Source organism: Ursus americanus, chromosome 2 (assembly GCF_024610735.1).
Source record: "Ursus americanus isolate L20-20 chromosome 2, mUrsAme1.1.p, whole genome shotgun sequence".
NCBI classification, from domain to species: domain Eukaryota; kingdom Metazoa; phylum Chordata; class Mammalia; order Carnivora; family Ursidae; genus Ursus; species Ursus americanus.
The window spans coordinates 78,117,855-78,135,930 of NC_142128.1; the positions used below are offsets into that span (position 1 = coordinate 78,117,855).

Here is an 18,076-nt window from a genome sequence, read left to right on the forward strand (position 1 = left end):
GACACAGAGAGGACTTGTAACAGACTTTGCTAGGTTCCTCACTCTTCCACGCCCAGTTCATATCGCACTGTAGCTCTCTTCCTGGAACAGGTCCTCTAAATTCTTTCAGGCGGTTTAGGGGGAAGGTCAAAGTTTCTTCCTGAGTCTTTGAGGCCTTGATGGTGTTCAGCTCAAGAGTCATCTACATGCCAAAACGGCACATCTTAGGACAACTCATTCTGAACCCCTACAGCAGCTTCAGCAGCAATGGTGGGCCATGCTGAAGTCTTTTCTGGAGAACCAGGGGTGCCTTCCTGCAGGAGCATTAGTGGCCTTGACTTAGAAACTCACCTGCAGACAGCTGTACAGGGAGCCAGAGCAAAAGGAGGAAAATGCCAGTCCCCACATGTTTATGAGGAAACATGTGCATCAACAGATATGAAACATTCCTGGGAGGGGGTGGACTTCTCGTGATTTCAGGTAGTGATGAGGGCGCAGAAGGCTAGCTGAAGACAAAGCACAAGCGGCCATCCTGCAACCTCCCCCCGCCCCCACTCCTGGGTGGGACATGTGTGACACTTCCAGGAATCTCCCAACTATCTTAATATTAATACCTTGCTAGAGGGGAAAACAACCTTAACTTGACAATGGCAAGACCTCTGGTGTCTCGTAGGTATCTTGTAGGTCGGTTCTCTTTAGCAGATGAAAGTTCTTTTGAAACCTCCCTTTCCCGTACTTCCGACAAGCCCCCAGTATATAATCACCACTCCTCCAGACCCCGGTGCAGCAGCTCTTCCTGCCCACGGGTCCTGTCCCTGTGCTTTAAAAAAAAAAACCACCTTTTTGCACCAAAGAGTCTCAAGAATTGTTTCTTGGTCATCAGCTCCAGACCCCACCCCACTGAACCTCACCTGTATTCCAAAACCCCATCAGTAGAGTCAGAGTCCAAAATACATATGGTTTTGTGATGTTTGGGTTTCTGGTTTTAGCCCTTGGCTGTCATACGGTGTATAGAGGAGGAGGATGTGGAAACACCTGTTAGGAAAAGGGCCCGGGGGAGGGAAGGTTTCCAGGAGAAGGTGGTATTTAAACTAAAGTGAGCCAAGTGAAGGGAGGATAACAGAATAAGGCAGAGAACCGCAAATAGTTCCTTAAAACCTGGAGGAGGGGTGCCTGGGTGGCAGAGCGGTTAAGCGTCTGCCTTCGGCTCAGGGCGTGATCCCGGCGTTATGGGATCGAGCCCCACATCAGGCTCCTCCGCTATGAGCCTGCTTCTTCCTCTCCCACTCCCCTGCTTGTGTTCCCTCTCTAGCTGGCTGTCTCTCTCTCTGTCAAATAAATAAATAAAATCTTTAAAAAAAAAAATTAAAAAAAAAAAAAACAAACAAAAAAAAACCTGGAGGAGAAGGTAGGAGGGGATTACCAAGAGATGAGGTTGGGAGGATTGTTACATAGTCCATAACTGGACATTCATTCACTATGTGTTTATTCCCCAGGATTCATCTTAGAATGAACCCGAGAATGATGTTGCATCTGAGGGTCTTTTATTTGTGCTGCTTGGTGTTGGAGGTAATTCTCCATAGAGCTCTCACATTTCTGTGCGTCTTGGGAGCCCAGGCACTGACAGCTTTTGTTCCAGACTCTCTTCAAGGATGTTTGTAGCCAAGGACCTTGGATGGCAGAAATGATGTCTCTCACTGGAACAGAGGGCTGGCTTATTTACTATCCAGCAGAATAAAGGTCGGGTTTCTTAAGCTCAGGGGTCCTCGGGTGTGAGGCAAAACCTCAGTGTGTGTGGCATCTATCTGGAAGGTTCCATATTGCCATAGAGGGGTGAGGGGAGGGCAAGGGGGACCCACCTAAACATGAGGCTTGTGCTGCTTGCTGTGCTCGGAGAAATAAAGTCCTTTGCCTCAGAGCTAGTTTTCTGCCTTCTGTCAAAGCTCCTGAAGCTGTGGTGGGTTAACCTTCCTAGCTCTTGACACTAGGTGTTTGCCTTTTTGAGAAGCAAAAAATTAGTTTTGGGTCTTTTTTTTTTTTTTTAACATACCCTCCGAGTTAATGAATCTTATCCATACTGGGCACTTGTGCAGTCCTAGCTGAAGGAGGATTTTAGGCCAGTTGAATGATCCATATCCCTTCTAATATGAAAATGCTCCGGCTTATGAATCTGAGCTTTCCGTGGAAGCAAAGGGCAATTAAATACAAGGTGAATATTTCACTGATGTAAAGACATATGCCAAGAAGCCAGGCAGTGCTTGGCTTACCAAATGGAATAGGCTATGACCTCAGACTACAACAAGGAACACACGCCAGGTTAAAATTGAAAAATAGCCTGCTATCTGGGAAACGATGACACAGAGGTGATGGTAGCCAAATGGGGTTTGGCCATGAGATGATTCCGGCAATGCCCACTTTGGGGACGGGCAATGAAATAGAACGAAAGTCTCTATAGGCACCTTATATTACCTTCTTAAGTATGTACTTCTTCAAGTTATCAAAATCATAGCTTTAACAGAGTAAGTTAATGCAATTAAGCAATAGAAACAACTGTTAACTTGGAGAAATTTTAGTCTTAAACTTGACTAGTGGGATTGGTGGACACATTCTACTAATTTCAGAAACAAGCTATGTAAACATTCTAAGTTAGGGGCACCTGGCTGGTTCAGTTGGAAGAGGATGAGACTCTTGGTCTGGGGTTGTGGGTTCGAGCCCCATGCTGGGTGTAGAGATTACTTAAACAAACAAACAAACAAACAAAATTTAAAAAGAGCTTGCAAAAGAGAAGGTTGCTGTAAAGTGAACTTTTGGGTCATTCATCTTTGAAACTATCTTTAATCACTCAAAACCTCTCCAAAACATCCAAGTCTAGATAATGGGATGGAATGAATAAAGACATGTTTTATGTGACAAGAATATTTTTTCTTGGTGATCCAGTGAATAATTTTTTTGCTTCTTTTATAATTAATATTTGTAAATAAGACAGACATTGAAGAAGGATCAAAGAGATTTTATTTCTGTGTGTCTCTGGAGATGCACTTTATCCAAATATGGCATTATCTGAAAAATAAAAAGTAAGAAGTAGTTGTTATATAATGTATAATACATTTCATAGTTCCAGAATAATCCTGAAGGCAGAGAGGATGACTGCTGCTTCACAGATACAGAAAGAAAGGCTTAGAAACATCAAGTGACTAAGTGCATGACACTGGTCAATAGCAGAAGCAGAACTTGAACCCAAGCGCAATGGACTGAATGTTTGTGCCCTTCCCCCCAATTCCTATGTTGAAACCCTAATTACAGTGTGATGGTGTCAAGAGCTGGGGCCCTTGGGAGGTCATTAAGTCATGAGGGTGGAGTCCTCATAACTGGGATTAGTACCCTTAGAAGAAGAGGCCAGAGAGCTAGCTTGCTCTTTCTGCCATGTGACGGCAGAGCAAGAAAACAGCCCTCTCTAAACCAGGAAGAGGGCATTCGTCAAGCACCCAACCATGTTGGCACCCCGATCTCAGACTTCCAGCCTCCAGAGCTGTGAGAAATACATGTTGTTTAAGCCACCCCATCTGTTGTAGTTTGTTATACCAGCCTAAACCAAGACACCTGCGTTTCTGTTTTTAAGGCTAGTATGCTTAAGTAAGACTGCCCCTCCTTTGGCCTCCACATCTCCAAGTGGAAGACTGAAAAGAGAGCTTGGAGATCTCCAGCTAAGAAAACCCATTCCCTGGTCTTCACATCCCTATTGATAGAAGCAAAGAGGAGCGTCCTGAACCCCAAGTGTTTTTAGCAAAGTCCCCAACCTTTCTCAGCTTTAACACTCATGGCCTCACCACTGCTTGACACTTAAGACTAATCTCATTCTGTTCCTTGTCCCTGTTTATTTGGGCTACCTCCAGAAGCCAGGAGTTCTGAGGGAGACACAAACCAAGAAAGACACTCAACTATAGAGTCATAGGATATGGCTACCAGTGCTGGGGGGATGGGTCAAATAGGTGATGGGGATCAAAGAGTATATTTACCACGATGGAAAAAGTAATAAAGTAAAATAAAAATAATGGGGAAAAAAAGAAGGCAGGAGTTCTGGGTTGCCCCACATGCCCTGATGCTAACCCCATAGCTCTATGAACAGCAGAGCGTCCCCCACCCGGCAGTTCCTATTCACTCCCATCCCACTGCTTTATGTTTCTCCGTAGCAGTTCCCCACTTGCAGCTCCCTGCCTCTCTCCACTCAAGTACCCACTGAAATCTAAGCTTTACGAGGCAGGAGTTTTATCTATCACAGTACTGCCAAGCACGTAGAACAGTGCCATAAAAATTTGCTGAACGGGGGGCGCCTGGGTGGCACAGCGGTTGGGCATCTGCCTTCGGCTCAGGGCGTGATCCCGGCGTTGTAGGATCGAGCCCCACGTCAGGCTCCTCCGCTATGAGCCTGCTTCTTCCTCTCCCACTCCTCCTTCTTGTGTTCCCTCTCTCACTGGCTGTCTCTGTCTAACAAATAAATAAAATCTTTAAAAAAAAAAAATTTGCTGAACGAATGTGTTTCTTCCTCTAACATGGGTATATACAAAGGAAAAGAGTAAAGTACTTTCTAATTACTGTGTATGTCCAGCAAAATGTACCTTATTATCCTCTCCCATTTCTAAAGATTCTTCTACAACAACAAACGTGCCATGGGAAACTCTAGGTTTGTGAGCCATCACCCAAGGGCACAGCTCCTGGTCTCGAGAGGAATGAGGTAAGATTTGCCATTACTTCTGGAAAAATACATTCTATGTCCCAATATTTATTCAGTCCTCAAATGAATATTTTCTGAGTGCCTGATTAATGCCAGACACCATTCTAGGAACGGAATGGATAGAGTGAAGAGGAAACAGCTACCATCAAGGAGCATTAGGGAGTGACCAACCCTGCAGAGGAAAAGAACGCCAGGTATGGTGTTACAGGATAGATGTCTCCAACTCTGGAGAAAGGTCAGCGCCAGAAATAGAAACGTGCAGAATAGAGATGAGAGTTTCAAGTCCTGGAGCAGTTGAAGACCAGCAATGTGTCTCACTGAGATCACCTAAAAACTAAGTGCAAATGAGAAGTGGGCCATTTTATAGAAGGAGGAGGTGATTTTACAGTTGATGATGTTTATCATTCAATTCAATACATATTTGTTGATGGTTTGTGGGGGTAATACGCTCATCAAATTCTATAAGTAATGTCCCATCTCCTTATTTTTACAAATGAGGTGGTTTTTTTTTTTTTTTTTTTTTTTTTCTTTGCCTCTGCTGGCCTCCCGGGGGAGGACGTACTCTCTCATAGCTGTTTTCAGTCTAGTGTGGTAGGGCTGAACTCTTGGTTTGGTATGTGGTAAGTTCTCTTTTGGGCTGAGTTTAATTTTCAATGCTTTTAAGCCCATTTCTGCAGTATAGACAATTTTCCAGTAACAAAGCCAATTTTTACCTCCATCAATCTTTCCATGGATGTAAACTCAGGGACAGAAGGATATTATTGTTGACCTTTTCAAACCTTAACAGTATTCAGAATAAAGTAGATACTCAAAAGAATGTCAGCACCCTTCTCTATACCCATATACTTTCCATTTGTGGAAATAAAACAATAATAAGTCCCCAATATCTCTTATTTACCTAATTAAAATTATTTTTTTTATATTTTATTTATCTAATTAAAATTAAAGTTGAACCAAAGACCTTAAGTTTGAAGTACAGATTAATGGGGAAAAAATTCTAATAAGCTTTTGAGAATACACATTACTGGGTCAATAATTACCTACCATTTGTTCAAACAAGTGGTTCTCAAACTTTTTGGTCTCAAGATCTATTATATTCTTAAAAATTATTAAAGACCCTATCCAATTTTTGCTCATGTGTGTTGTACCTCTCAATATTTACCACATTAGAAATTTAAATGGGGAAAAAATGTAAAGCTCAAGAGGTTAAGCCCACATTCCATTTAATGGTCAGAAGAATGATGTGATTGCACATGGTACTGCTTCTGGAAAACTCCATTGTACTCCCATGAGAGTATGAAAGGTAAGTAAGATCTCAGCATTATTATGAAAATAGCTCTGACCTTGTGAGTCCCTGAAAGAGACCTGAATACTCAGGGGTTCCCCAGAACACCCTTTCAGAATTACTAATTTAGACTGAAAAAGAAAAAGCAGGTATTTACATGATAATTACCATAACATTTAAATTAGGTCTATGCTTATTCTGTATCTTGTCATAAAGTTGAATTTCTGTTTGAGTCTGTTTACTTAAAAGAAACGAAGAGCTTTTCTGCAATATTTAAAGGTGTGTTTCAATGTTCCAGAATTGTTGGTTTATAACCTTGATATCATTAATGCTGGCTATGGAAATTGCATGTGTTCGACTCTGTAGAAAACCATGTGCATTCACGTAAGTGGTAAACTCTGTCTGTCAGAGAAGGTGGGTAGTACCCTCCACCATTAAACTTCTGAGAACTAACCTACTCAGTGTGGCTGAATTCAGCTAGTTCCAAGTAATTCAAGCAGAATAAAAGATTATGCAGATCCACTTAGGGACACTAGAGGCATTCCTCCTTGTAAAGAGTTATTTTTTGAGTAAAATAACCACATGGCTGTTGGATTAACTTCGAAGCACAGTGGAGAATCTCAGTTTCCCATGCCACACCGTATCACCTCTCTATCCCACTTACTAAGAGCATGGGGCAAATTAAAAGTCATAACCGCTTCATCAAAGAAAAATCTCCAAAGAAGTGATTCTTTTGTTTCTGATCTAACTTAATCATGTGTTGTTTGTATTTAATCCAGTTGCACTTTTTTCTTTTTACATAAATGACAAAATGCTACCAGTTGCTGTCTTGCCTTAGAAACAAGTATTCACAGTCAAGAGTAGTTACCCTTTCTCTTCCTCCTTCGGCAAAATAATATCACCGCCACCACAAACCCCCATGCCAAACTCCTTCCACGTGTTATTATTGTGACTTGGGGCTTCTTGTTTGATATTTGTCATCAAAATCATTTCTGTTGTATCTCCGTTTTGCACGTGAAATTTTTGCAGAGGCAACAAATTGGTGAGAGGAGGTCTCTGGAGTTTTTGTGATCTATTATAATGATCGACAACTTTGTTCAAAATGTGGTTCTCAGGCCGTCAGCTTCAGCATCTCCTTAGCCTGCTGAAAATGCAGATTCTGAGACCCAAAGGAGAGCCTCCTGAACGAGTCCGTTTGGAGGTGGAGTCTGGGATTCTCTAAGCACAAGAAACTGAGAATCTCTGGTCTATACTAGATCTTGTATCAACTAACCTCGTTTTACTGATGCTTTTTACTTGAGACAGATTTCCTTTAAACTATCCCAGAGCGATTCTTCCTGAAACTCTCTCCACCCCAGAAACTCTCCCCAAGTTTACTTATAAATCCCTGCTGTCAGTCGGGTGGGACTCCTACCATACCAACTTACTTTTTGCAGGAAAGTGCTTTTTCTCCGTGTGAGCAAGGAGACCCAATGTGACCCAGGAGCTCCTTCCGCTATCAGGAACAGATTCTTTGATGTGGGCGTGAGTAGAGGACATATAGGCACCACTGAAATGCCTCTTTTGAACTCTCAGTAAACTGACTTGATTGCTTCTTTCCACAAGGCAGTTAGAGTCACGCTTTTCATTTATCTCCTCCAGGAGACATCGTCTGCTTTCTCTGAGCTTTGTCATTATTTCGCTGGTTCTGTTCTTAGCAGTCATTATGCTGACAAACTAATCATCAAGTAATTCTTACTGTCCTGCAAACAAACCACAAAATACTATCAGCGGTTGCTTGACCCAGCAGCCAGGATTCAGTCGCTTCCTCTTTCTCCTCCTGTAAAATACCGCCCCCACTGTGACCCTCACCCCACATCTCTGTTTGTATTATTGTTGCCAAAGATCTTTTTGTTTTTTGATGTTTCTTCAGGGAAAAAAATAATAAAAAGAGGATTTTACATTGAACACTACATCAAAAACTAATGATGTACTATGTGTTGGCTAATTGAATTTAAATAAAGAAAAAAAGAGGATTTTAGTAAGAGAAAATATTTTGTTTTGGAAACTAATGCTATGTATTGATTCTTGCTTTAAAGGACTCTTGTATCTTTTCATTATAAATAATACATATTCATTGTAGAAAATTAAGAAAATGCAGAAAAACATAAGGTAGACAAGCTAAAATCACTCTTGATCCAGAGACAATCACATTAACATTTTGGCTGTTTCTTTCCCAATAAATATCCAAAGGAATTTTATTATAAAAAGTACAGAAAAAGACATTAAATTAGCTATAGCAGAACATAAAAACGTAAAGTGTTGTTAAGTATTTAGGAAGATTTTACTTGGTAGGGCTATCAATTTGTCTTACCAGACATGTGAAGTACTTAAATATGTTAAATTTACAAAAGAAGTTTAAAATATTTAATGTGAAGTACTTAAATCAAATATGTTAAATTTACAAAAGAAGTTTAAAATATTTAAATATTTAAAGTATTAACTAAGTTTGTAAATGGACTAATTACTTAGAGATGTTTAGTCTTTTAAACTTGGGTTAACTGAACATTAATTTCAGAGAAAATGAGTGTGATCTATATATAAAAATAGTTCAATTTATACATAGAATACGAGAATCATATATTGAGCTCAAAGGTTGACAGAAAAGTTTTTAATGTTTTAATTTTATAAAATCAATATTAATTTGAAAACCAAGTAACTATAAATATTCCTTTCTACACACAAAGGCTATTCTCAGACATTAAAAAAACAATCTCACATTAACATTTTATATAAATGAACAGAACTTTCTTTTAAATGACTATGGTGGACTAGATTATTCAGACATAACTCCCAGTGAAAACTACTAAAAATTCTGGGGGAAAATTTTTTTTTAATTTGTTAATAATGAAATTGATAAGAGAGTTAGAAAATACCAGGTCTTCAATGAAGGAATGCAAGAACAAGGACATAGAGAGGTAGACAAAACCTGTGCTTGCCTGAGGACATTTTCTGATCCTGGAGGTTAAAGAAGTCATCTCGCTAGCCTAGAGGACAAGAGACAGAAAGATCAAAGCCCAAAGCCTATGCGCAGTGGAGAGCCTAAAGCAGGCTTTTTCCGTATTAAGTTGGCATCCAAAGGCTTATCGCCTCAGGGTGAGAGTGAATAAGAAAGAAACTCACATTGCATCAGGAACTTGCAGGAAGAATGTTGCTTTAGCACTAAGCACAGCTCTAGGGGAAAATCCCTCCATGAAAAATTATAAGTGCTTCCTGACTCTCTCATGGATTTTCAACCCAAATTCACAACTGGGGCAGTTACAAGAAATGTCAAGCTGAAAAGCAAGAATGGTGCAAGAAGCATGAAGCTGAGAAGCAAGGGTGGTAGCAGGAATTTAGCTAAAGGGGTTCCAGGCTAGGGGTACCTCCAAGTGACCAACAGAAGCAAACACAAGTCTTTTCTGGAAGAACTTCATCCTAGGCCTCTTGGAATCCCCAACAGTACTTTCTCAAAGACAACAAATAGCACACAGCCAAGGATAACCAATCAAGCACAAGGGTAGATGAGGCATCACAAAGTGAGAACAGCAGCAACAAAACCATGAAATCTACATATGTGAGAAGCATCAGATGAATCATAGAACAACTACACATACTGCAGCTAAAGAAATGAGGAAATAAGTTTGCAGCTTTAGGAAACAAGAAGCCAAGAAGAATTTCTAAAAATGAGAATTAAATAATTAATATAGGTTTAGCAGAAGATAGGGATTCAGATGAAGAGATAATTAGAAGACTGGGGGATAAATCAGAAGTCATTATCCTAGGGGCGCCTGGGTGGCACAGCGGTTAAGCGTCTGCCTTCAGCTCAGGGCGTGATCCCAGTGTTATGGGATCGAGCCCCACATCAGGCTCTTCCACTATGAGCCTGCTTCTTCCTCTCCCACTCCCCCTGCTTGTGTTCCCTCTCTCGCTGGCTGTCTCTATCTCTGTCGAATAAATAAATAAAAAAAAAAAAAAGAAGAAGTCATTATCCTGAATGCAGCATAGGACAAAAAAGACAAAAAGTATGAAAAAGCTAAATATGCAGAGGACACAGGGAGGACATGAAACCTACATGAAATGGGAAATCCAGAGGACACAAATGAGGCAGAGAGAAGATTTAAAAAGATATTTGAGAAATATCCAAAACTGATACATGATACCACTCCATAGACTCAAGAAGCTCAAAGAATAGCAGTAAGGATTTTTTTTTAATCCACACTTAATTATGGTGGAATTTGAAAAAAAATAAAAGGAAATCTTAAAAGCAATGAGAGAATAAAAAGGAAGGGCAGTTGAACTAACAGCTGACTTCTCAAACAGGAATAATAGAAGCCATTAAACAGAGAAATTATATTTTCAATGTGGTAAAGAAGTTGTATAGATGGTAAATCAGCCCACAAAGAGATGTTTAGCATCATCAATCATTAAGGAAATGTCAATCAATACTACAGTGAGCTACTGCTTACCACTAGGATAGCTGAAATTAAAAAGACTGACCAAATCAAGTGCTGGTGAAGATGTGGAGGACCTGGAACTCTCAGACACTGCTAGTGAGGATGTAAAACGGTACAACTACTTTGGAAAACAGTGCAATAGATAAAAAGTTAAACATATATCTGCCATATGTTCTACTCCTGAGTATTTACCCAACGAAAGTGGAAGTCTCTATACAAGTGTACAAAGAAACTATTTGTACACAAGAAAATTTATATATGAATGTTCGTCACAACTTTTTTATGAGCCAAAAAGTTCTACCAACCCAAATATCCATCAACAGCTGAATGGATAAACAAATTATGGTATATCCATACAATGGATACTACTCAGTTATAAAAAAGGAATATATTATTGATAGACACAGTAACATGGATGAATCTCAATGTAATTACGCTGAGTGAAAAAAAAAGGCAGACAAGAAAGAATATATACTATATGATTCCATTCATATAAAACGCTAGGAAATGTGAACTACTCTACTGTGATAGCAGATATGCGTTTGCCTGGGAATTCCTGGGAAGGGATGGAGGAAAAGGGCAACAGACAGGGGTTATAAGGGGATGTGAGTAAACTTCTGGGGGTGATGACTGTGTTCACTATCTTGGTTGTGGTAATTGTTTCATGAGTGTATGTATATGGCAAAGTTTACGAAATTGTGCATACTTTAAACATGTACAGTCTATTGTATGTTAATTACATCTCAATAAAGCTGTTAAATAAAATTGGGATCAGCACCTAGCACATTGCTTAATGCATATCAGGTGGTTAGTAAATATTTGTTGAATGAATGAAGAGTATATTACTTATAAATCTTTTTTTATTTTATTTTTTAAAGATTTTATTTATTTATTTGACAGAGAGAGACAGCCAGTGAGAGAGGGAACACAAGCAGGGGGAATGGGAGAGGAAGAAGCAGGCTCACAGCGGAGGAGCCTGATGTGGGGCTCGATCCCATAACGTCGGGATCACGCCCTGAGCCGAAGGCAGACGCTTAACGACTGCACCACCCAGGCGCCCCATTTACTTATAAATCTTGACTCCTATTCACTTACTATTGTATCCTGAGAATTTTTCAGGCCATTACATATATGTCATCCACAATAAAAACGAAATATTTGATGACACTGTGATAGTCTTTCATATGGACTTAAAATAATATATTTGATTAGTCCGTTTGTTGTTAGACTTGTAGGTTATTTACACTTTGAACAGCACACTTTGAAACACGTTGAAGTGACAAAAATCACACATGAACACATGCTGTTTTAGGAAACCCACCAGAGTCATTGGTTTGTCATTCCTGGATACTCAAAAGGAGAAGAGGTGTATTTCAAATTTCTCTGGCTAACACATAAATCTTACATGTATTTGTACTTGCAGAAAATAGTTGTCACTGAACAAAAGGAAATGGTTTCAGGGAGAATGGAATTTGAACTTTCTTCCCCTTCCCCCTTTCCAAAGCCCAAGGAAGACTAGAATTTTCTAAAAGATGGTAAAGAATTGTCTCAGGCAGTTATTGCCACAATAATGCCACAAAACTCAACAGCATAAAACAATAAACATTTATTCTCATGCTCAGTGCTGGCCTGAGCTGGGCTGGACTCACCTGAGAACTTGGCTTCCGGCTTGAAGGTCTGGCTGGGCTTGGCTCCCCGGTGAAGGTTGAACTTAGGTCTGCTCCCAAAATTTTAGGGCTGGGAAAAACAAGAAAAGCCATTTTCCTCTAATCCAACATGTTAGATGGGATCTAAGTCTCCTATCCTTATTTTGTTTCTAGGAATTTTAATAGCATAAGAGAATTTTTTTTAAGGTAATGGATATGAGAAAAAAACAATTTTTTCTTGAACTGCTGTTTCATTTTGCCACCTCTGGCAGGCATAACGTTTCCATTTTCCATTTCTGTTTCCTGTCTCCCTGGAAAATCCTCAAGCTTAGGCAGCATATCTTTCACAATAAAATTGGAGTTCAAGCTCATATAATGTAGGTGCCCAGTAAAAAGCAATTGACAAAATGACCTTCTCCTTGAGGTGCATTTTGCCAGCTAAGGTCAAATAAGGGGACACTCTGCCTTCTTGCTTCAGCTCTCATACTATAAACATGTCCTTTTCCTGATCTACTCAGCATCATTATTTGTTAGGATACCCCCCAAGTATAGTGCTAAAGTGCTGTCTAGTGCTCCTAAGCAGCAAGAAGGCTATAATATGCCTCATATGTGTTAGATAAGGTTTGTACAGGCGTGAGTTATAGTGCTTTTGAGTGTGAGTTCAATGTTAATGAATCAACAGTGTGTATTAAATAATGTGTCTTTAAACAGATACGTACATAAAATAAGGTTACATATTGGTTGGTTGACAAAAATGTTATGACCAGAGGCTCACAAGAACCTAACCCTGTATTTCCCCTAGGAGCAGTTGTTGAGTATTTGCTAATTCAATGTTTGGGGCCACTTAACAGAACGTAACTACTATAATAACAAGAATCAACTATGTATATATAGAAAATATACTATTGTTTCTACAGGTATGTTATCATAAATTACCTTTAATGTACAGCAACCCAAAGCGTATTTGAAGTCCACTGGTTTGGATCAGCTTAGTGAAGTGTTACCATGGTGATGGAACATTATGATCTAAGCCATTCCAATTTTGTTCTATTCATAGAACCCTAATTAAGAGAAATTTTAGTGTTAGACCATTTACTTATCAGCCATGTATCCTTGAATAAATTACTCAGTTTCTCTCTCTTTTTTTTTTTTTTTTAAGATTTTATTTACTTATTTGACAGAGAGAGAGAGAGAGGACAAGCAGGGGGAATGGCAGGAAGAGGGAGAAACAGACTCCCACTGAGCAGAGAGCCCGATGTGGGGCTCAATCCCAGCACACAGGGATCATTACCTGAGCCGAAGACAGATGCTCAACTGACTAAGCCACCCAGGTGCTCCTACTCAGTCTTGCTTAATATCAATTTCTTCATCTGAGATAAAGATATTTATTTCATTAAGTTGTATGTTTGTGTGTATGTGGTAGGAGGCAGGGAGGGAGTTGGAATTAAATGAAATATACATTTTTACATTGTGCCTGGTATCAAATTATTACATGTACTGATATTCCTTGAACATGTACTCTGTGCCTGGTATTGTTCTGGATACTGGGGACAAATGGGTACCAACCCCCTTGAAGCTTAGATTTTAAAGGTTTAAGGTAGGTACTTAGTAAATCATAGCTATTTTTATTGATTTTATTAAAACCTCATATTTTACTTGGGAATTATTTTATTCATTTATATTTTTTTCTCAGAAGAAGAGGCTTCCCACAAAAATAAAATCTTCAGAAATACATTTCAGAAATACAAAAGTCGTAATTTCTTTCTCTCTTTACAGGAATTTGTGATAGGAGAAATAAGATTGGTATTGAAGAAAGCAGTTCACAATGCCAGAGAAATGAATTCCCTAAAGAACTATATGAAGGGTCAGCAAAAAAAGACCACCCAACTCTGATGAGATGGGGGTAAAAAAAAAAAACCCTTGAGACTAATTCAGGACAGCTGCTGAAGATGAGAAGGTATTTTGCAACTGTTGGTTTTTTGTTTTTTAGCGAAGCTCCCAAAGGCTTATCAGAAGACCTAATTGGCTGGGCACAACCCTGGCACCTGAGGGCTAGGAGCTATATTCAAATCCTCTCTTCTTAGAGTGCAACCTGGAGGAAGATTTCTATATCCATGGGCTTCAGTGTCCTTAGCTGTGAAATGGGTTGATATCAGTACAGAGCTATTGTGAGGATTAAATGAGATAACAGATGAAAGGACTTGTAAACCATAAAGTATATAAAGCAAATGTTGGGGAGGAAAATTTTTTCTTCACCCTCAAGTTTCTTCGGGCTAGTCTAAGAATTAAATTGACATGAGACAGATAATAGGAAAGAATCAAATTTGATTTGTACATACGGAGGCCCTACAGATATGACCAAGGCAGGCAGCTTTTTTTAAACAAAGAAACAATAAATTAGTAAGGAATTGACAGGATAAAGAAAACTTATGTTTGGGAACTTCAACTAGTAAGGAATTCTAAACAGAATTTGGATGGGGGTAGTCAGTTAGTAAAAGTAACAAGGTTTGTTTATATAGGCTTCTTCACCTTAAATTCTCTATCCCTGATGATAAGGATGTGTCTTTACCTCCTGATATAGGGAGGGTACCATTCACATGGGAGGTTACCATTCACATGGGAGGTTAATTTCTTGCTTTCTGGAGACAAAGGAGGGTCAGTGTGTCCTTTTTTGCACTGGCTATTTCTTAAGAAACTTTAATTCAAAATAATCTAGATGCCAACATACCATATTTTGGGGTAGCCTGCCCTGAACCCCAACACGAGCATTATGAGTTTTTCTAAAGTGTACATTGGTTATATTAGATTATTAACTCAGAAAGTTAAGTGTGTTGTATCCAAGAGTAATTCTCCATCATTATTTTACAATGCAATTATTTGTCACATAAGAAAGCCAATTTGAATAATTCTTAAGCCAACAGTTTTCCCTCACTCAAAGGTTACTCTCCCAGTAAAGATTTCAGCCTGCGTTCAAAGGTAGCCTATCCCCATTTCCTGTACTTGCTCTGGTTTGCTGTCATGAGTTTAGGGTAGGCCACCACGCGATGTGATGCTTTCACTTGCACATTACTTTGAGCCCAAAACAATCAATGCACATAAGCATGAGGGCATACCCAATGCTATCTGGTCTAACTGGCATGAGAAATATGCTATAGGTTGTATCTGAGAGGTAAAAGATTGTCCTAGAATGCTGTAGCAATGCCATTGTTTTTAGGGAAATATAGATGTAAAGATTTGTTAAAATTAGGTAAGCCTAGAGTTGGGGTTTTTGACAATATTCATTTCCAGGCTTTAAAGGCCAGGAAATGGGTTCTGGGCGGGGGGGGGGGGGGGGGGGCGGTGTCTCTGGGAGAAGAGCATACAGAGGTTTAACTAAGTCCACAAAATCAGGAATCCATTGGCTGCAAAAGTCAGCCCCCCCACCCCCAGTTTACATAATAACCCCTTACTTGTTTTGGGGACAGGGATGAAAATTGACTCAAGGTGTTTGGGAGTCAGCTTTTGAAGGCCCTGAGATATCTCGGGTCCTAAGTCGTTAACAGTTGTTTGCACCCATTGAAGTTTAAATCTGGAGGCTTTATGGCCTCATTGAGCCAGTGCCTTTAGGAGGATGAGGAAATCTATTAGAGCTCCCTGCTTAGTTTGATTTCCCCCCTGATTAAAATCAGAGGTGATAGGTAGAGATAAATCCTCTGAGCAGGTGGCAGAGAAAGTCACATGAGTGTCAATTAAGAAATCCAATTCCCGATCCTCTATTTTAAGGTTAATGGTGGGCTTTGGGGTATGATTGAGGACTGGCTGACACTGTCATTTAAGGGGTAATTGTCCCTCAAGAGAAAAACAAATTCTCTCAGGGTGATGGGATTTAGGGAAATTGCTTCTTAAACTTTACTTTGTCTTAAGTACAGGACAATTTCTCTTCCAGTAACCTGGGTTCTTGCAATATCGGTGATTGCCTGGAGGCGAATAGAGAGAGCTCTGAATGGGCCTTGAATTACTCTCAGTCAGCTTTCACCTTTCCAAAGACTCAAGCTGCAAAGCAAGAATTGTTGTTGTGAGGTTTTTTTCTCAAGCTTTCCTGCAAGCTCTTTTCAAAGAATTAAGTAGCTGCCTCCATTATTATGCTTAGAGGTTGCCCTGACCAACCGACCATGTGGATTTGTTATTTAGTATTTATTTATTTATTTTTAAAGATTTTATTTATTTATTCGACAGAGATAGAGACAGTCAGCGAGAGGGAACACAAGCAGGGGGAGTGGGAGAGGAAGAAGCAGGCTCATAGCGGAGGAGCCTGATGTGGGGCTCGATCCCAGAACGCCGGGATCACGCCCTGAGCCGAAGGCAGACGCTTAACCGCTGTGCCACCCAGGCGCCCCTTGTTATTTAGTATTTAATATCAGGGAGAAAATGTCCCACTAAAGCAGAAATTAAAAGATTCCTAAATTCCGGGGCTTCTGTATTTAACAAAGTTTGCCTTTGAAAAGTTTGTATAAAGCATTCGGCAAAGGCTTTCATGTGCTCTTCTTTCTGAGTACATGGTTCAGTCTCAGACCAATTTACTTTGAGGGGGAACGCCTCTAATATAGCTCCTATATTGAGGCCTTGGATATCAGCCACCAGCTGAGCTGTTCCTGGTCATGTGCAGGAGGGCCTGGGAAAGGCTCAGGCCATCTGTTTCCTCTGTGAGGGGGATTTCTCCAGGGACCATCTAGCTTGTCTCCTAACCATCATATAATCATGCGTAGGAAGAACACCCCTTCATAGCCGGTCTAGGTCTCTGTGAGTGGGGTGGTAAATAACCACTGATATTTCTAATTCCTATCTAAATTTGGTAGGACCCTCCTGATGTGGAGAACAAAGGCAAAAGAACAAAATTAAATTTCCTTACAACTTATAGCCCATTGACAAGTCCTTGAGACAGGCAGAATGACGTTCCTCTAGGAACTCAACTGCCTTGACATTAATACTTTGATGTGGGCAAAAGGCAACCTTAGCTTAATATTAGCCTGAACTCCAGGATCCTATAAGTCTTCTTTAACATATGAAAATCCCTTTGGAACTTCCTTTATCTCTACCCCCCACCCCAAGATACATGTTACCAATCATCCTCCAAGCATATGGCCCACTGATACACATTCTGAAGGGTTTCAGGGCTAAGGCTTTACTAGACAGTAGTAAATGACCTTTTCCTAACAACAGCTAGGCGCTCAAGATGCTGGAAACCTTGCGATTCCTTAGAGACTTACGCTATCCCTAACCCCCTCCCAACTTGAAAGCACATAATCAGCCACTCCTCGTGACCCCAGTGCAGCTCTTTCTGCCCATGGGTCCTATTCCTGTGCTTTAATAAAACCACCGTTTTTGCACCAAGGACACCTTAAGAATTCTTTCTTGACTGTTCATTCCCAAACATTTTCACATCACTCCGAGAGCAGAGGTAAAGGGGTTTTCGAATTTAAAAGATCTGCTGCTGTCCTGAGGACCTGAATTCTTTGCTCTCGGGGTCCAGAATGGACTTGGCACAGGAATGCCTGACCCAGGCAGAGCTTGATTACAGAGCCCTGGAAGGTAGGAGTTGAATTCTAAGGGCTAGCAAAACAAGCCCTGTTGCTCTTCCTGGGCACTTGTGCTAAATTCACTTCCTGACATTCAGTATTTACGTAAGGAACCTGTATTACCTGGGCCTGGAGATCAGGCAGAAGTGCTCTCTGCAAATCTCATGAAGAAAGGGAAATTATAACAGGCAGCTGGTTGTTAAAGGTTTTTTTTCTGGGGAAAGTGGAGTCTCAGGATTTAAGGAAATTGGCTGAGGAGATGGGGCTGGGTTTTGTGAAAAGTTTAGACAAGGGGCCCAGATCCAAAATATCTAGAGGGTCTGGGACAGAAAGTGGGGGATAAAAGACAGCAAAAGGAGATTTATGTCAGATTGGTTTTTAAATTTCTGTTCTAAGTCTGACTT

The 18,076-nt window shown here is 40.2% G+C and overlaps 1 protein-coding gene across 1 annotated transcript; it reads right to left on the reverse strand.

Moving 5' to 3' along the window:
- Nucleotides 1-2,921: 2,921 nt before the first annotated feature.
- On the reverse strand, nt 2,922-13,234 carry SPATA45 (spermatogenesis associated 45). The gene is made up of 4 exons (XM_045787911.2): nt 13,054-13,234; nt 12,121-12,208; nt 7,424-7,738; nt 2,922-3,039 (listed from the first exon to the last, which is right to left on the reverse strand). Exons 3-4 carry the CDS (start codon nt 7,698-7,700, stop codon nt 3,020-3,022), a joined length of 297 nt encoding a protein of 98 aa, XP_045643867.1. The 5' UTR covers nt 7,701-7,738; nt 12,121-12,208; nt 13,054-13,234; the 3' UTR covers nt 2,922-3,019.
- Between the last annotated feature and the right edge of the window lie 4,842 nt (nt 13,235-18,076).

Bases quoted from the DNA above. Each gene is read 5' to 3' on its own strand.
- SPATA45 (XM_045787911.2), bottom strand. From the start codon at position 7,700: ATGACTGCTAAGAACAGAACCAGCGAAATAATGACAAAGCTCAGAGAA. The intron at 3,040-7,423 runs GTAAGTTGGTAT...TTTATTTTTCAG, and splicing joins AAAGCACTTTCCTGCAAAAA to ATAATGCCATATTTGGATAA.